Source organism: Harpia harpyja, chromosome 3 (genome assembly GCF_026419915.1).
Source record: "Harpia harpyja isolate bHarHar1 chromosome 3, bHarHar1 primary haplotype, whole genome shotgun sequence".
Classification (NCBI taxonomy): Eukaryota; Metazoa; Chordata; class Aves; order Accipitriformes; family Accipitridae; genus Harpia; species Harpia harpyja.
In genome coordinates, this window is record NC_068942.1 from 63,953,000 (window position 1) to 63,966,946 (window position 13,947).

The 13,947-nt window shown below is 37.0% G+C and overlaps 1 protein-coding gene across 2 annotated transcripts in view; it reads left to right on the top strand.

Annotated features, from left to right (window-relative positions):
* The window catches only part of TDP1 (tyrosyl-DNA phosphodiesterase 1), a 50,769-nt gene extending 38,724 nt beyond the window's left edge, over positions 1–12,045 (top strand). The window contains exons 15-16 of one of the 2 annotated variants that reach the window (XM_052782961.1): positions 480–594; positions 11,556–12,045. In XM_052782961.1, coding sequence (XP_052638921.1) covers positions 480–594; positions 11,556–11,629 — 189 coding nt within the window. In that variant the 3' untranslated portion in view covers positions 11,630–12,045. Of the gene's footprint in view, positions 1–479; positions 595–3,699; positions 3,767–11,555 lie in introns of those variants that run through there. The other variant, XM_052782962.1, reaches the window with a different exon arrangement.
* The last annotated feature ends 1,902 nt before the right edge of the window (positions 12,046–13,947 follow it).

Consider the following 13,947-nt stretch of genomic DNA (forward strand, 5'->3'; position numbering starts at 1 on the left):
TTAATCATTAAAAATTTGGTTCCAATGTCCGTAAGCATTTATGCAAAAGAAGCAACATCTCGTTGTATTGAGATGTGCTGCCCATATGGTACTAGCAAAGACCTTGGGCTAGCAAAGACCTTAGGCAATTTGGATAGAATTGCTCACACAAGCAAGGCCACAAGTGTGTTTACCTAGTGAACATGGAAATAGATTGGTATATGTGTAAGGGACTGAGAAGGTAGAGTATATCCAATGTGGACCCACCTGTGGGGCCAAGCCAATGAATGCAAAAGAAGAAGAGCCTGAAATAGTTGTAAGAGAAGCTGAGTTCTTAAGACAGGAAAGTGCATTAGGAAATATCTAATCTCAGTAATGGAGGCAAAACATTTTGTTTATTAAAATAACTCCTATTGAGAAAGAATCTATTGTGGATTAGGTTTGGTTTTTTCCCCTAAAACTGATAAGTCTTTTTTCTTTATGTTTTCCTTTCTTCATAGGGATTTGACAAAGGTTACTTTCACGTGAGAGGGAAGATGCTTTCAGAAAGTAATGATTCAGCAATATATTTTCCTGTACCTTATGACCTGCCACCAGAACAGTATGGAAGCAAAGGTAAGGTGTGACTTCAGAAGAAAAGTAGGTGTATTACATATGGAGCAAACTAATTTGAGTAACTCTGAGTCATTTGAACACTGCTATGTTCCAAAGCTTTATTTTAATATTTTTGTGGTATGACTGCATTTGAGATGATGCCAGTCCCACATTCTGCTTGTGACTTCAAAGAAAGCAACTATAGTCTTTTGGTTCTAACTTTTTCTTTATTGTTGTTTAAGTTTTGGATCAACAACCTAAATATTATTTTTTCATTTCTCTTCCAAGATACTTGTATGCATGAGGAAAATAGATATTCTTTATGGAATCAAAATGTTTTTCTGTAGAACTAATGGGGGAAGGAGCATTGAAAGAGGAATGTTTGGAAGAGAGCAGGTGTGAGGAAAACACAAGCCTCTGGAAGTGGGCTGTGAAATAAATACTATAGAGCAAATGTGAAAGAATTGCTGCAAATCAGTAGAAAGAAGAGTTGCTTTTGGTCCATTCTATATTTCATAGTTTCAGACTTCATTTTCTTGAAGATCTGTGTTGGAATCCTCCTTGGAGTGGGTATATTTCATAACACTTGAAGAGATTCACAAAATCTCAACCTTCTCAGCTTATGAGACTCTCTCTAGAACATGCAAATCAGGAAAGCGATAAGTAAGTGCTGCTATGAGGTGACAATGGCTTGAAAACCTAAAAATACATTGAAGATAATGATGTTGATGTGCACCTGGAACATTTGGCAATAGTAAATATTTATATTTTTGCTCTTAAAATTAATGCAAAAAGATTGAAACTAACTTTTTTTGAGAAGCCATGATTTAAAAAAGACATCTACAGCAGAGCTCGAAATAATAGAGAGTAAGAAAGGGTTCAGGAAAGATAGTGTTTATAGCCACTCAAATCTTTTGGTAGATTTTTGAACTAAGAAATGATGTGGGGAGAAAGACTGTTTAAAAGCTAAGTAAATAGACTTATAGACTATTATATAGTAAATAACAGTAAAGATGCATCATTTGGGGGTGACTGAAGTACCCCAGCAGGATCAGAGCCTGTAAGCATGATGCTTCCTGTAGTTGAAGTAAGAATGCTTTGGCAGCATGCTCTTGATCAGGTGGCCTCTTTCCTTTGTTGGCTTGACCTCTGATTTTTCACCCATAAGCTCTCAACCTATTCATCACTGTTTTTCAAACACAGCTCTGTGCAGTCAATCCACTTTTTTTTTTTTTACATAGTGGGCCAACTCCCCCCCACCTTTTCTTCCTTGCCTGTCCCTTCTGAACAGTTTATAGCCATTGACTGCAGTGCTCCAGTCATGTGATTCATTCCACCACGTTTCAGTGATAACGATTAGATCACAGCTTTCTAGCTACACAGTGGCTTCCAACTCCTGTTTATTAGCCATGCTGTGTGCATTCATGTGGAGGCACTTCAGCTGTGCTGTTGACCATTTCACCTTTTTAGAGGAACAAGCCCTAGTTCCTTTGCAGCATTTCACAGGTGTTGCCCTGTTGGTTCCTAATGCATCAGCAGCCCCTGGCTCTTCTGTGTTGCTCAAAACTCCATCCCCTTCTGCCACTGAGTCTAGATTAAAGCCCTACTTACATGTCTGGCCAGCTTGTTGGCAAAGAGGCTTGCCAACTTGGTCAGGTGAATCCCATCAGCTCCCAAAAAACCTGGCTTATCACAGGTAGATCCATGATTATAGAAGCTAAAACCTTGAGTATGGCACCAGCTATACAGCCAGGCATTCATCTGTTCAATATGATACATGTTATTTCTGTAACTTGCAAAGATGAATTTTCTGCTTTAAGAGCTTACTACTTACCTAAAAGAATTCTTAAATGGTATTTCAGTTTTGCTAGAGAAAAATTACTGGCTCAATGTAGAAATGATAATACAATCTATTATAGTGGTTTATTTAGTATAAAACATGCTACCCATTTAAGTACTGTTAATGTTGTTTCAGGAAGTGGTGGTAGGGGTTGTGCCTGGTTTACTAGCTAACTAAAGAGGAAGAATATACTACAACCAGCTGTTGTGCTCTGGGACACGTATGCACTGTCTTCTTGTTAACTAATGCTCAAACTGATGTTTTCTGGAAGGTTTTTCTAAAGGGTCATACTTAAATTTTTGGAAATTTTAAAATAAAGATTAAAAATTAGAATCTGCGTGTATTCTCAAATGTGTTACATATACTATCTTCCTCGTGCAAAAATGTAGTTGTATAATTGTTATTATTCTTGCTTTAATTCCTCCATTTAACCTACTGTGTCAGTGAGTTTTATGCATATTTCAACTAAATGTAAAGATTTTTTCCAAGTAACTTGTTTCACTTTTTGTATGGAAAGCTTATTTCTGTAGAGAACTCATTTGTCTGTACTTCAGCTTTTGGGTCTCAGCTTTCTCTCATGATATGAACAGATGTCAGAATTCAAGTTGTCTAGGCTTTGGCAATGGAAGCAAAGTCAGCTGCCTGTGCCTTTTCACGTCTCTTTCTTGAATATTCTGTTTCAGTGCCTCAGCGTCCTGGTGGAAAAGATGTTTAAACAATTCCCATGTTATGCGATGGACTCATAAAATAATCTGTCCTTAACAATACAGTTATCAATTCCCAAAGTCTCTGGAGTGATATAAATAGATCTATTTTAATAAAGTCTTGATAAGCAGAAATGCAAGTAATTATTCTTTCCCTAAAGAAACCATATTGACTGATCCCTATAATTGAAGGAGAAAAGGCTCTGGGGGATTTTCCACAAACTCAGATTCTCTAACCATGGAAAAACAAAGTACATATCACTTTCAAATAATCAGAAAACTCCTATCAGGAGCAGGAGGGAGGAGAAGCAGGTACAATAGTGAACAGATAGATGGTCAGGAGCAGGGCCGTAGATTTGCCATTTAAAGTTCTAAGTAGAAGATAGGTATATCAAGATGCATTGGTTTTTTTCTGTACTTGTACAAATTCAAATCTTGGATCACACATACTCTAATGTTAGAGAATTATATAATGTAACAAAGTGAAAGAAAAACAGTTCCTTTGTGGAAATAATTTAATTGCAGAGATTCTTTGTCATCTTGTCACAATGGCTTTCTGTCATATTAATTGGTGTTTATCAGATTGGACTGGACTTCCAGCATGAAAACTGTTACAGTGAAGTAAATGCATCTTGAAAAGCAATAAAACACATCTCAGGACATACAACGATAAACTCGTCGGTAAATGATGTAAATAATCTGTCTGGTTTCAGCCATAATAATTCATGAGGTTGATCCGCAGTCCTTTAAAGTCCATATGTTCAATAATAATGAAATAATTTGGTCCCTGTCCTACTTTTCTCTCACCCCATATAACAGAGAGGAAGAAAAAAAGGACTTGTCCACCTTTGCCTGGTTTGCCTCATTAGTCAATGGGTTTCATTCTAAAACTCAAGTTTAGGCAAAACAGGAAAAGAGGATCTCTTGGAGAAACAATGATGATTTTCTTCCTCCTCTTCTTCTGAAGATTTCTAAAGAGTATAAATTGAGCTCATTGTGAGATAGATAACTTCTTGGTTTTGCACTGTTTTTCTCTCCCAGAGAGATGGATTATCCTTCACTGAAACGTAATCATAGGCTAAGCTATAGTTACTGAAGGATGCATTTATGAGCTTTAAGATGTCACTGGTAGGGTAATTATGATACATCATCTCTGTGACATATAACGTATTTAAAATTTTCCTGTTGCTCTCATTTAGTTTTCAGCTGTATTTCAAACTTGCTCAGAGCCACATTTTATGATACATGGACAGGTGAACTCCATCAGCTTATGCCAACTGTAGTAATTTGATCTTCCTGAAGGGAAGAAAGAATAAAATTTAACTGGGTCTCAAACCATAGCTGGTAGCAGCATAGTCACTTGACTATGAGATAAGGAGTTTGTAACATTTCTTCTGTGAGAGAAATCATAGCAGAAATATTTTCATGTCAAGTAGCTCATTTTAACTACATAGGTTGATTTAAAAAAAAAAAAAAAAAAAACAAAAGAAACAAACAAAAAGCCACCAACAAATGACACTATAATGCTTGAAAAAAATATTTGTGGAACTAAAAATTGTCAGAAAGTAATGATTATGTGATCAATTAGCTCAATGAATCAGTGAATTACATGTATTGTAAACAAATACAACAAATACTGTTGTTGTATTATAGTAAGCTTCAGTATTTTGGGCTACTACATCTGGTTTTTTTCCTAGTGAGTTGCACTTAACTTTCTAGTTACATTTAAGTGTGATTAGATTTCTGCTTAATTGGCTCTGTTTTCTGCTTTTTTAGGGAGTCCTCAGCAGGTGAAACATCTGAAACATTTCTCTGCATTATTATTCTGCCAGATTTCAGATTTATTAATCTCCCGCACTAGTTACAGAATTCTCTTACAGTGCTACTGAAAAGGGGATGACTTAAAATATATATTTATCAGCAGTTCTTTGAGCTGTGACTGGGTTACAAGGCAGGAATTTATATAAGCTTTTTCTGAGCTCTTAGTTCAGAATGCTCTGGAACTGCTCAAACTCTCTGGAAGAGAACCCCATAAAGTAGGGGGGCAAGTAATTTCTGATAAACAAGTTATTTCTCATTCAGTTTTCTCATCAATGTATGTATTTAAATCAAGGGAGGCAACTGGCTGTTCAATTGACTAGTAGTATAGAGAAAAGATATGTGTATACAAGAAAATTAGACGGGTTCCAGCTCAGTTCAGATTAATCTAAAGTTAGAGTGAAACTACATATTATTCTCTATATATGCCAATTATATAAATTACATTAGTCTTTGGTTATTTTGCTCTTTGTTGAAGACTTCTTTCCTGAGCCATTCTAACAATTTGTAAAAATGTATTAAAATGTATTTCAGTATTTTCCAGCGGGAAAAGCTATTTTACCCTTGGTAACTGGGGGCTAAAGCTGTCAAATCTCACGCCATGAGAGGCTGGAAGAGTGGTGGGCAGATGAGATGGAAATTTGCTTTAATGCAAGTTGAAGCATTGTGGAGAAATGTACAGTCACTTAATTCATTAGTTCTCTAGCTGAAGTTTTCAACATCTGACAGCTGTGATTTCATTTTCTTAATGATGCACAAAAGTATCTGTAACATGTCTCCCAGGAACAGCTCTCTCCCTTGTGAAGGGCCCTGCTGTTCAGTATTCCATTGCTACACTAACGTGGAAGAGCAAATTGACCTTTTCCTTGTAACTTCAGATATTCAGTACTTCATATTTTGTCTAGCATTCAATAAGTGGGAATTGGGAGTATGGTGAAATTACATTTGGTAAATATTTGTAGTGATTTCAGGAAACTAGTAACACTCCATTTCATTTATTACGCGTAAACTGCTGTTGTGTTGGATAAAAACAAGAAAAACTTAATGGCATATTTGCCTCCAGCTCTGGTAGGTTTAGATATTTGTGTTTATCCTATCATTTAAAAAGTGGGGATAATTTTCATTTATCCTGCCTTCTGCTAGTGACAGATTGCCTAAAAGAAGAGATCAGTGTTTTGTCCAGCTAAGCTAGAGGAATCCTTTACTACTCTGAGCTCCCTTACAAGGACCTGCTGTATCCTCAGGAGGTCAGATAAGTTCTGGGAAAATGTCACTGTGTGTGGCCTCTACCTTTCTCCCACCTTTGTTGTTTTGTCCAAAGTTCTAGAATTCTCCAGTTTCTCTGTCAAGTAATTAAAACATTTTTGAAGAAATTAAGAAAGAAGACTTCTGGGCAAGTCATTCACATTTTTCAATAACCTTTTTTCTAATTAATATTGCATAGGTACATGGAACCTGTGTACTTTCTAGAGTTTGAAAGAACTTGACTGGCAGCATCCTATATGAATTTTTGGAGAACTTCAGGTCCTCTCAGTATGCTTAATATGGTACAAACTCTAAGAGAATACCCTTTCTTCTGAGAAGATGACAGCTAGAAGCTAGTCCTGTTTCTAGTGATACTAATACATTGAATAGAAAATATTTCACTTATTTAACACTCAGAGCAATGGTAAATGTAAATCTGAGTATGTTTAGAAGTTTAGTTTTCAATTTTTTCAAGCAGCAAGTATACATTGTCATTGTAGTTCATATACCAGGGCAGGTGGTGGGGAGCGGGTGTTGGAACCAATCTTAGTCTGTGTTGGCATCCATTTCCTTCCTAGGTGGAACGAAAAGCATTATTATTGACTAAACCTGCAATTTGAGATTGAAGCTCTCTTAAGACAACTTTACATCAGATGCTTCCTCAGATGGCCTCCCAGAGTCCAAGTGTAACATCTGAGTACATGGCAAAACCTGGTTTTCTTCAAGCTTTTTATAACGACCGTGAAGAAATTAACACTTGGTACGAGAGGAAACTTGAGTTACAGAGTCACCATTTAGTTTGACCACTTCTATGTATTGTTTTGATGGGGTTACAGACTTGAAGACTGGAAGGAGCTACTAGATTGATCTGATTTGCCACATTACTAGCCAATTTCTTTGAGCTCAAAGCTTCTGTTTGGTTAAGAGAGATCTTCCAAAATATGCTTCAGATCATTAGTTGAGAGCATCATCATGAGACGGCAAATTCACCAGATGGTCAATATTTTGCTTCAATAGTTGGTCAACCCAAGAATTTAAAAAAGCACTTTATATTTGTTATTCTTTTCAGGATAGAAGTATGATGCCCAGCCTAGTTGTTGAACTTATATTTGATTTGATCCATCTTGTGCAGAGTGCAAGATTTGTAGTTGAAGTCTGAGGAAATGTAACTATGTCATCCTAACAGATCAGAGTTAAGGTTGCACAGACTTAGACATTTTTCCTTTAGACTATTGCTTCCCAGCTGCTTTAAATTACCAGCACAAACCAGTTTTATTATGCATGATATACATAGCTTGCATCTTTCTCTTGCTGCAGGAAATAACACACACAGTTTACATCTGGCAGTTTTAAAATAAAGATTAAGGTCATTCCTACTCTGAAATGACAAAGGGCCTCATTAATTTTTAGCAGATAACATTTGGTGTGTGCAACATGTATGTTATTAACTCTTTGCAAATTGCTGCTTTGAGCAATTGCAGTTGTTCACCTCCAATAGTCAGCTGAACAGCAGCAGGCCATTTGTAGGCAGCAGATGCATCTTCAGGGCAAAACATTTAAAGAATTTAAAAAAATAAAATTACCTGGTAGTTCATAGTGCTACTTAATATCTCGATAGATAAGCTATATAGATACAACAATCTCCTGAACTCCTCTGTTGTTAAGCAACAGATTCAGGCTGTCATAACAAAAAAAGACTATGACAAAGCTGAATGTATTGGTGGTACTAAGATAAAAGAAACCCGTAGACCAGTAATATAATCTGAGAGTTCCTTGGAAGGAAGAGAGAAAATGATCCAGTCTGGTATGTGGGAAACATGCACACAACAGCCAATCTTACTTAGCAAGATATCTTTATAAATAAAATTTCTCTATGCCTTTGATAATATTCAGATTTTTATTTCCCTCTAGAATCTTTCAGATGAGTATTGCTATTTTGTTGTATAAAATTATCTTCTTATTGAGCTCCATTGTCCAACACCTCAGTTGCAATATTGCTATTATCTCTCTTACCAAAACAAGTTGACCTGATTCTCTCTTGAAAGCACAGCATTTCATTTAGAGTGCTTGAGGACTCATAGCCCTATCACTTTTGATTCACCCTATTGAGAAGTTTCTTACAACAGACTTACATTACACAAAGGGGTACAGCCCCGGGCGGGGGGGGGGGTTGTACCTTTGCATGGGAAGAGGTACAAGCTGCTTGCTGTAGTCAAGGAATGTCACTGAATTTGTGATTTAAATATTACACAGTTTACTGACTGGTGAAATAATCTGCTGTATGGGAGGAACTTGAAACTTTTAATATATAAGTACATCAAGGGGTTTTTTTAGAACAACTTGGGAAAGGCCTCAGAAAAGTGCAAAGGACTTTTTTTTTCTTGTCACATCAGCACTTTGAGAAACAAAGCAAATCCTGCTTTTAAACTGCAGTACTGGGTTTTGTTTTCTTTTTCTTTTTTTCCCCAATGAGTGTTCATTGTCCTGGCCTTCAGGAATTATTACCTTGTTTGTGAATATTGTTATAGATCCCACATCTATACCCTGTCTGCCTTTCCCCCTTCTTGAGATCTTTCAGGTATGATTTTTGCATTGAGAGGAACAATATGAGTTCTGTTTTAAATGCCATGCTCATCCAAAGGAAGGGGAGAAAAGAGTCTGAAATGTAGTGTGCACCTTCTGCCAATACTGAAAGGAAGAACTTTCCAGCCTCATGCAGCAGGGAGTAAGTTTGCCATGTTAGAATGTATATGTAGAATGACTTGAAGAACTCCAGTTATTTGTGAGTAACCTTTCTATATATGTGAACACTTACTACTTTAAAGCTACATTTTTCAATTGGAAGGCTCGTGAAATATTGTGAAAGATGATGTAAGAATCTAGTCTCTGTGTTTAGAAATCAACCAGGAATAGCTCTCATCCAGATCACTCACAGTGAAAAAGACACTTGTATTTTAAACTGTAGGAAGAGAATCACAAAGATGCTTTAATTGTATTTTATACTTTACTGTTCAATTGCATGTTCCTGTAATTCACAGACTTTTCTGGTTTTGGCTATACATACCGCACTACCATCTGTCAGTGATAAAGGTGATAAATAATTTTAAATTGGATCTGACATTTTAAAAACAACCAAATTATAATTTGTTTCAGCAATAGTTTTACACATGGCTTATTAAAATAGTATCAGGTGTTTTATAAAACCAACAGCATCCCATTAGTAGAACAAAGTTCCAAGTACATTCATAGCTACCTTAAGAAAATTTTATTAAAATAGCCACAATAAAAAAGAACTAAATTAGATATTGAAGTATCTCAGAGCACTTTAAGGAGTGACTGAAGTTATTTCTGTACATCTAAGTCTTCCTCTGCATGTATGTTTTGCTGAATTAGAGTAACTGCAGATGGTAGCAAAGATGGATAGGTCCAAGCTGCATAATGTACTCCAAGTGACAGATTCCAGTGCTTGAGTGGAACTGGATTTATTCTGATGTCATAGATAGCGGTCAATGATTAAATCTGAATGTATGCTTGAAATCCTTGATGCTTTTTCCAACATTTGCTTTATTCTGTACCTATTCTTATAACTATTAACATTTACGCTGTGGTAAGGTATTCACCTAAAATACAAGAGGTACACATGGCTCTCAAGCAGGAGACTGATAAAATAAGCTTAGGGAAATAATGATGCTACTTTTTTTTTTTTTTCTTTTTTTTAAGAGATCACTCAAAGTTTAGGTATCCTGCAGTTGACCCAGAAACATAGAGGTGTTTTTTGGCAGTGCACTGTGAGTTAAGTGCTATAGTTTATTCCGGTTTCCGATGCCTTTTATTTTTTTGTGCTTGGAAATCACCTATCCACTGTACCCAAAAGACAGCCAACTACTTCTTCCACCTAGAAGATATATCATGATTTTAAATCGGGAAGACATGGATGTTTGCTTTTATTGTCCTCTTACAATAACATTATGTGAAAGATGGCATTTGTTGCACAGGCTGTTCTTTCTCTGGCGATCACATTTCTGTGGCTTGTAACATCCCTATCAGTCTTCATAAACTCTAAACATAAAGTCTTTTTTCAAGTGAGGCAGATTCAACAGACACTTTTGTAAAACATTTGCAAAGCTGGGATGTGTTTCACTGTAACGTATGGATCTACAGTACTAGAACTAAACGCGTTCTAGTAGCAAGTAATAATGAGTACTTAGTAGGAATGCTCTCCCTGCCCCATGTTTAATTGGCCTGGTACTTGTCACAGTGTGCTGTTGTGTGATTGATATGTCCCTTTATTACTGCTTCTGTCACTTTCTTACTCTTCTTGCTACAGTAATTCTCACTTCATATATTGTGAGAGCTGGCATTGGATCCTGTAAACTTAAAATTGGGCAACAATAATCATAATCAATAGCTTCTGTAAAATTTCAATTGACAACCATGTAGCAAGTATATATAGTATATCATGTAGATGAGTTGCTTGTTTTTGATAAATGAACTACTCCATCATCCTCAGTACAATTCAGTTTAACCTATGCATTGTCTTCCTTCAGGGCTCATTTTGTAGATGGAGAAAAGAAGCAGGCTAGATTTATATAAACTTCTTATTTGAGAAGAATCACCAAAAGGATTGAAGGAGTTTTCTCAGTATTTCAGTAGGAGTAGCCTGAGAGAAGTAGAATAATAGCTCGGCTTCACAGACCAGCTGCTTTTCTGCAACATGTATGTGGTACGAGGAGGAGCCTAGAGCAGGTTGCAGAACTAGCGGTTGGCTCCTTCTGTGTTGCCTTTTCTCCTTCCCAAGAGTGGGAATAGTTTCTGTATTCTGAGAAGGAGGGAGGGAGGGAACCGTCTGCTGCAAACCTGTTGCTCATCTAAAGATGTAATATTTGAAGAAGTGAGGCGTGAACTCGAACATTTCAGAGTTCAGGCAGCGTCATTTGTAGATACTGAATTCTTACTGTCCGTGTGGAAAATACTAATATGTTACAGCACTTATTTATATAAATAATTCCATTGGGTTAAGAGATACACAGCACAAAAGTTGCTGCGTTTGGGGCAAGCCAAATTTGGCTGCATTACTGTTCTTGTTTACTGTCTGAAATAAATTCTTTTACAGCTGGTGGGGAGTATGTTGGGTTATGATAATTATATTTAAAATAATATTTGGGGGGAAGCAAAGCCTTTTGAAAACTCTAAATCTTACCCTTTCAAAAAATAGGTGAATAAAAATTTTCAGCATACTTGAGTTACACATGGGGTTATGTGAAAGTCAGTGGAAATTTTGACCTTCTTCCTCCAAAGGGAGGGGAGGAAGAGCATCAAAATTTTACATTTAATAACTGAATTTGTCATGAGCATGTTTTTGTTTTGGTTTACAGATCAACCGTGGATTTGGAATATTCCTTACACTAATGCACCTGATACACATGGAAATATGTGGGTTCCATCGTGAATGTTTCCAGTATTCTGTGACGTTTCACTTACTGACACTGAGCCTGCCACGCTACTTGCAAGACTGCTTATTTCTGTTTTTTAAGCTATAATGTCTGCTATAATGGCTAATTTGTAATTGAAAGAAACATTCAAATGTTGATAACGGGGAGATTTTTGGAGAATCTATAACCATATCATTACAAATGAACCGCCATTTTTAAATACCTTTTTATATGCCTTATCCTCACTGTGGTTCTTAATATGCTTTTCAAGATTAAAACAAGTGTAGACTGTCCTCAGAGATTCTCTCTGCATTTTTAGCTGTAATGAGTTTAAAATTTACTGTTCTGTGAGACTGTCAGTTGGTCCCAAGTAGCTGGAATAAAAGTTATTGTTTGTAAAATTTAAATAAAAATAAAGTCAATCTTGTTTATATATCCTTTGTTCCATCTTCTTCTAAGTGTGTACATTTCAAATTGGATTGAAACTTTGCTTTGCAATTATCACTTCTAATGAAAGCTCTAATATTTGCTGTGTTGGCTTCTTGCAGTATTTGGCTCCTGGTCAGTTATTTCCTAAGCCTTGGGGGGGGAGGGGGGGTCCCCCCTTGCAGACACCCAAGCACTGTCCAAAACACTAAATTGAAGTGGGTGGGCTTCGGTGCTGAAGAGTTGTTTTAAGTAGTGCTGTGGGATGTATGAACAACTGGTCCTGCAGCCTGGAAATCTTGTAGAATAGTGTGGTACTTCATTCAGAATTCCCTCTGGATCCCAAATAATCTGACTGGGTAGCTGTTCCGGTGCTACCTCATTCATTTTGCAGTGTCATTCCCCAAGATGGTTTGGAGTGCACTGGGGAGTGCACTACTTCCTAATGTTTATCTAATGTCTATCTCTGTTTCATTCAAAAATTACTATAAAAAGGGTGTGTGGTTAGGAAATCATCATGGCATCTGGCTAGCAAGGAGTTTTCTTTTGTTTTCCTACACTGTCGCTGACCAATCCATAGAAAAACTCCATGAAGTACTGCTTCTTTTCCATCTTTCATATCCTCTCTGCACCTCTCTGGTGCGGTTATCAGATGGTCTTTCAAATCAAAAAGGTTATGGCTTTGAGTTATTGTTGGGGAAATTATTGTACAGTCTCTTATTCAAAGGGTAAACGGAGCTAGATAGTGGAATAGCCTTGCCTATAACACAGAGGAATTTTACACTCACTCTTCACAGCGATACCAGGAACTTAGGTGTTGTTCTTTTCTTAGCTCATGTTGGCAATTTAGAGACCCAGTACTCATTACTGTTGCTTTATCTGGTTTTGAGAACTTTGTAAATAATGTGAGCTAAGTACAGGTCAGAGTGCTGCTGGCATGTCCACGGAACAGATAGGAAGGTTGCTTTCTGCTTTCGCCTTCCCTTGATTCTGTATGCAGAATCTGTACTGTTTATGCTACATGCAGAAACTGATGCTGTCCCTGATGAGCCTGAAAAGACAGGGATCAGTGAAGGTAACACGAAAATGGAGCGGTGTGCTCTAAAAACGGAAATAACAACTACATAGCTATTGTTAACTTTCTTTTTAACAGAGTATTATCATTTTAATTGTTTTCATTCTGTGAGAATTAGAGAAGTTCTAAGTAGAAAGATGTCTTCACATGAGGAAAGCTTTAAGAGTTCTAGAAGGTCAGCTAACAATTAATGGACATTTATCCTTAATTTGTGAAGAATGTGATTTATTCATGCTACATATATGAGTATTTCTATTTTGTCATAGAGTGGTTTGACAAGCTCTGAGGCATTCCTGGTTAAATTCCAGCTGGAATTTTTTGGTTTCCAGGAACTTAGCATGATTTAACTTCTCCAGGGCTCAGATTAATGCAGTGTCAGAAGATCCTTCCAAAGTCCCTCAGTGGGAACAAATAAACCAAGTGATCAGTCCTGCTAGGAAAAGCTCAGCAAATCTTTCCAACACAGAGCTATCACCCAAAGCAACTTGGACTGTGGTATAAGCATGGAAGTGAGGCACTGCTGGGTGGCAGAGGTGGAGGGAAGAGTGAAGGCTGGGGGGTTGGTTTGCTGGACAGTATGTGGTGTGAGACGAACTAATGGTTCAAGTAAAGGTTGAGTTTGGTTGTAAGAGATATGCATGTAGTTCTGTTTTAACTGTTCAAACAATGCTCTTCCAGAAAGGCAAGGAAAACTTGTTTTGAAGAAACTGTCCAAAGATAACTAAAACTCCAGGGTACCAACAGTCTTTAACAGTCAGTCCTATGCAACCCAAACACAGCTGGGCTTCATGACATATTGGAGATGGACAGAAGGCTCCTGACAAAACCTCTGGC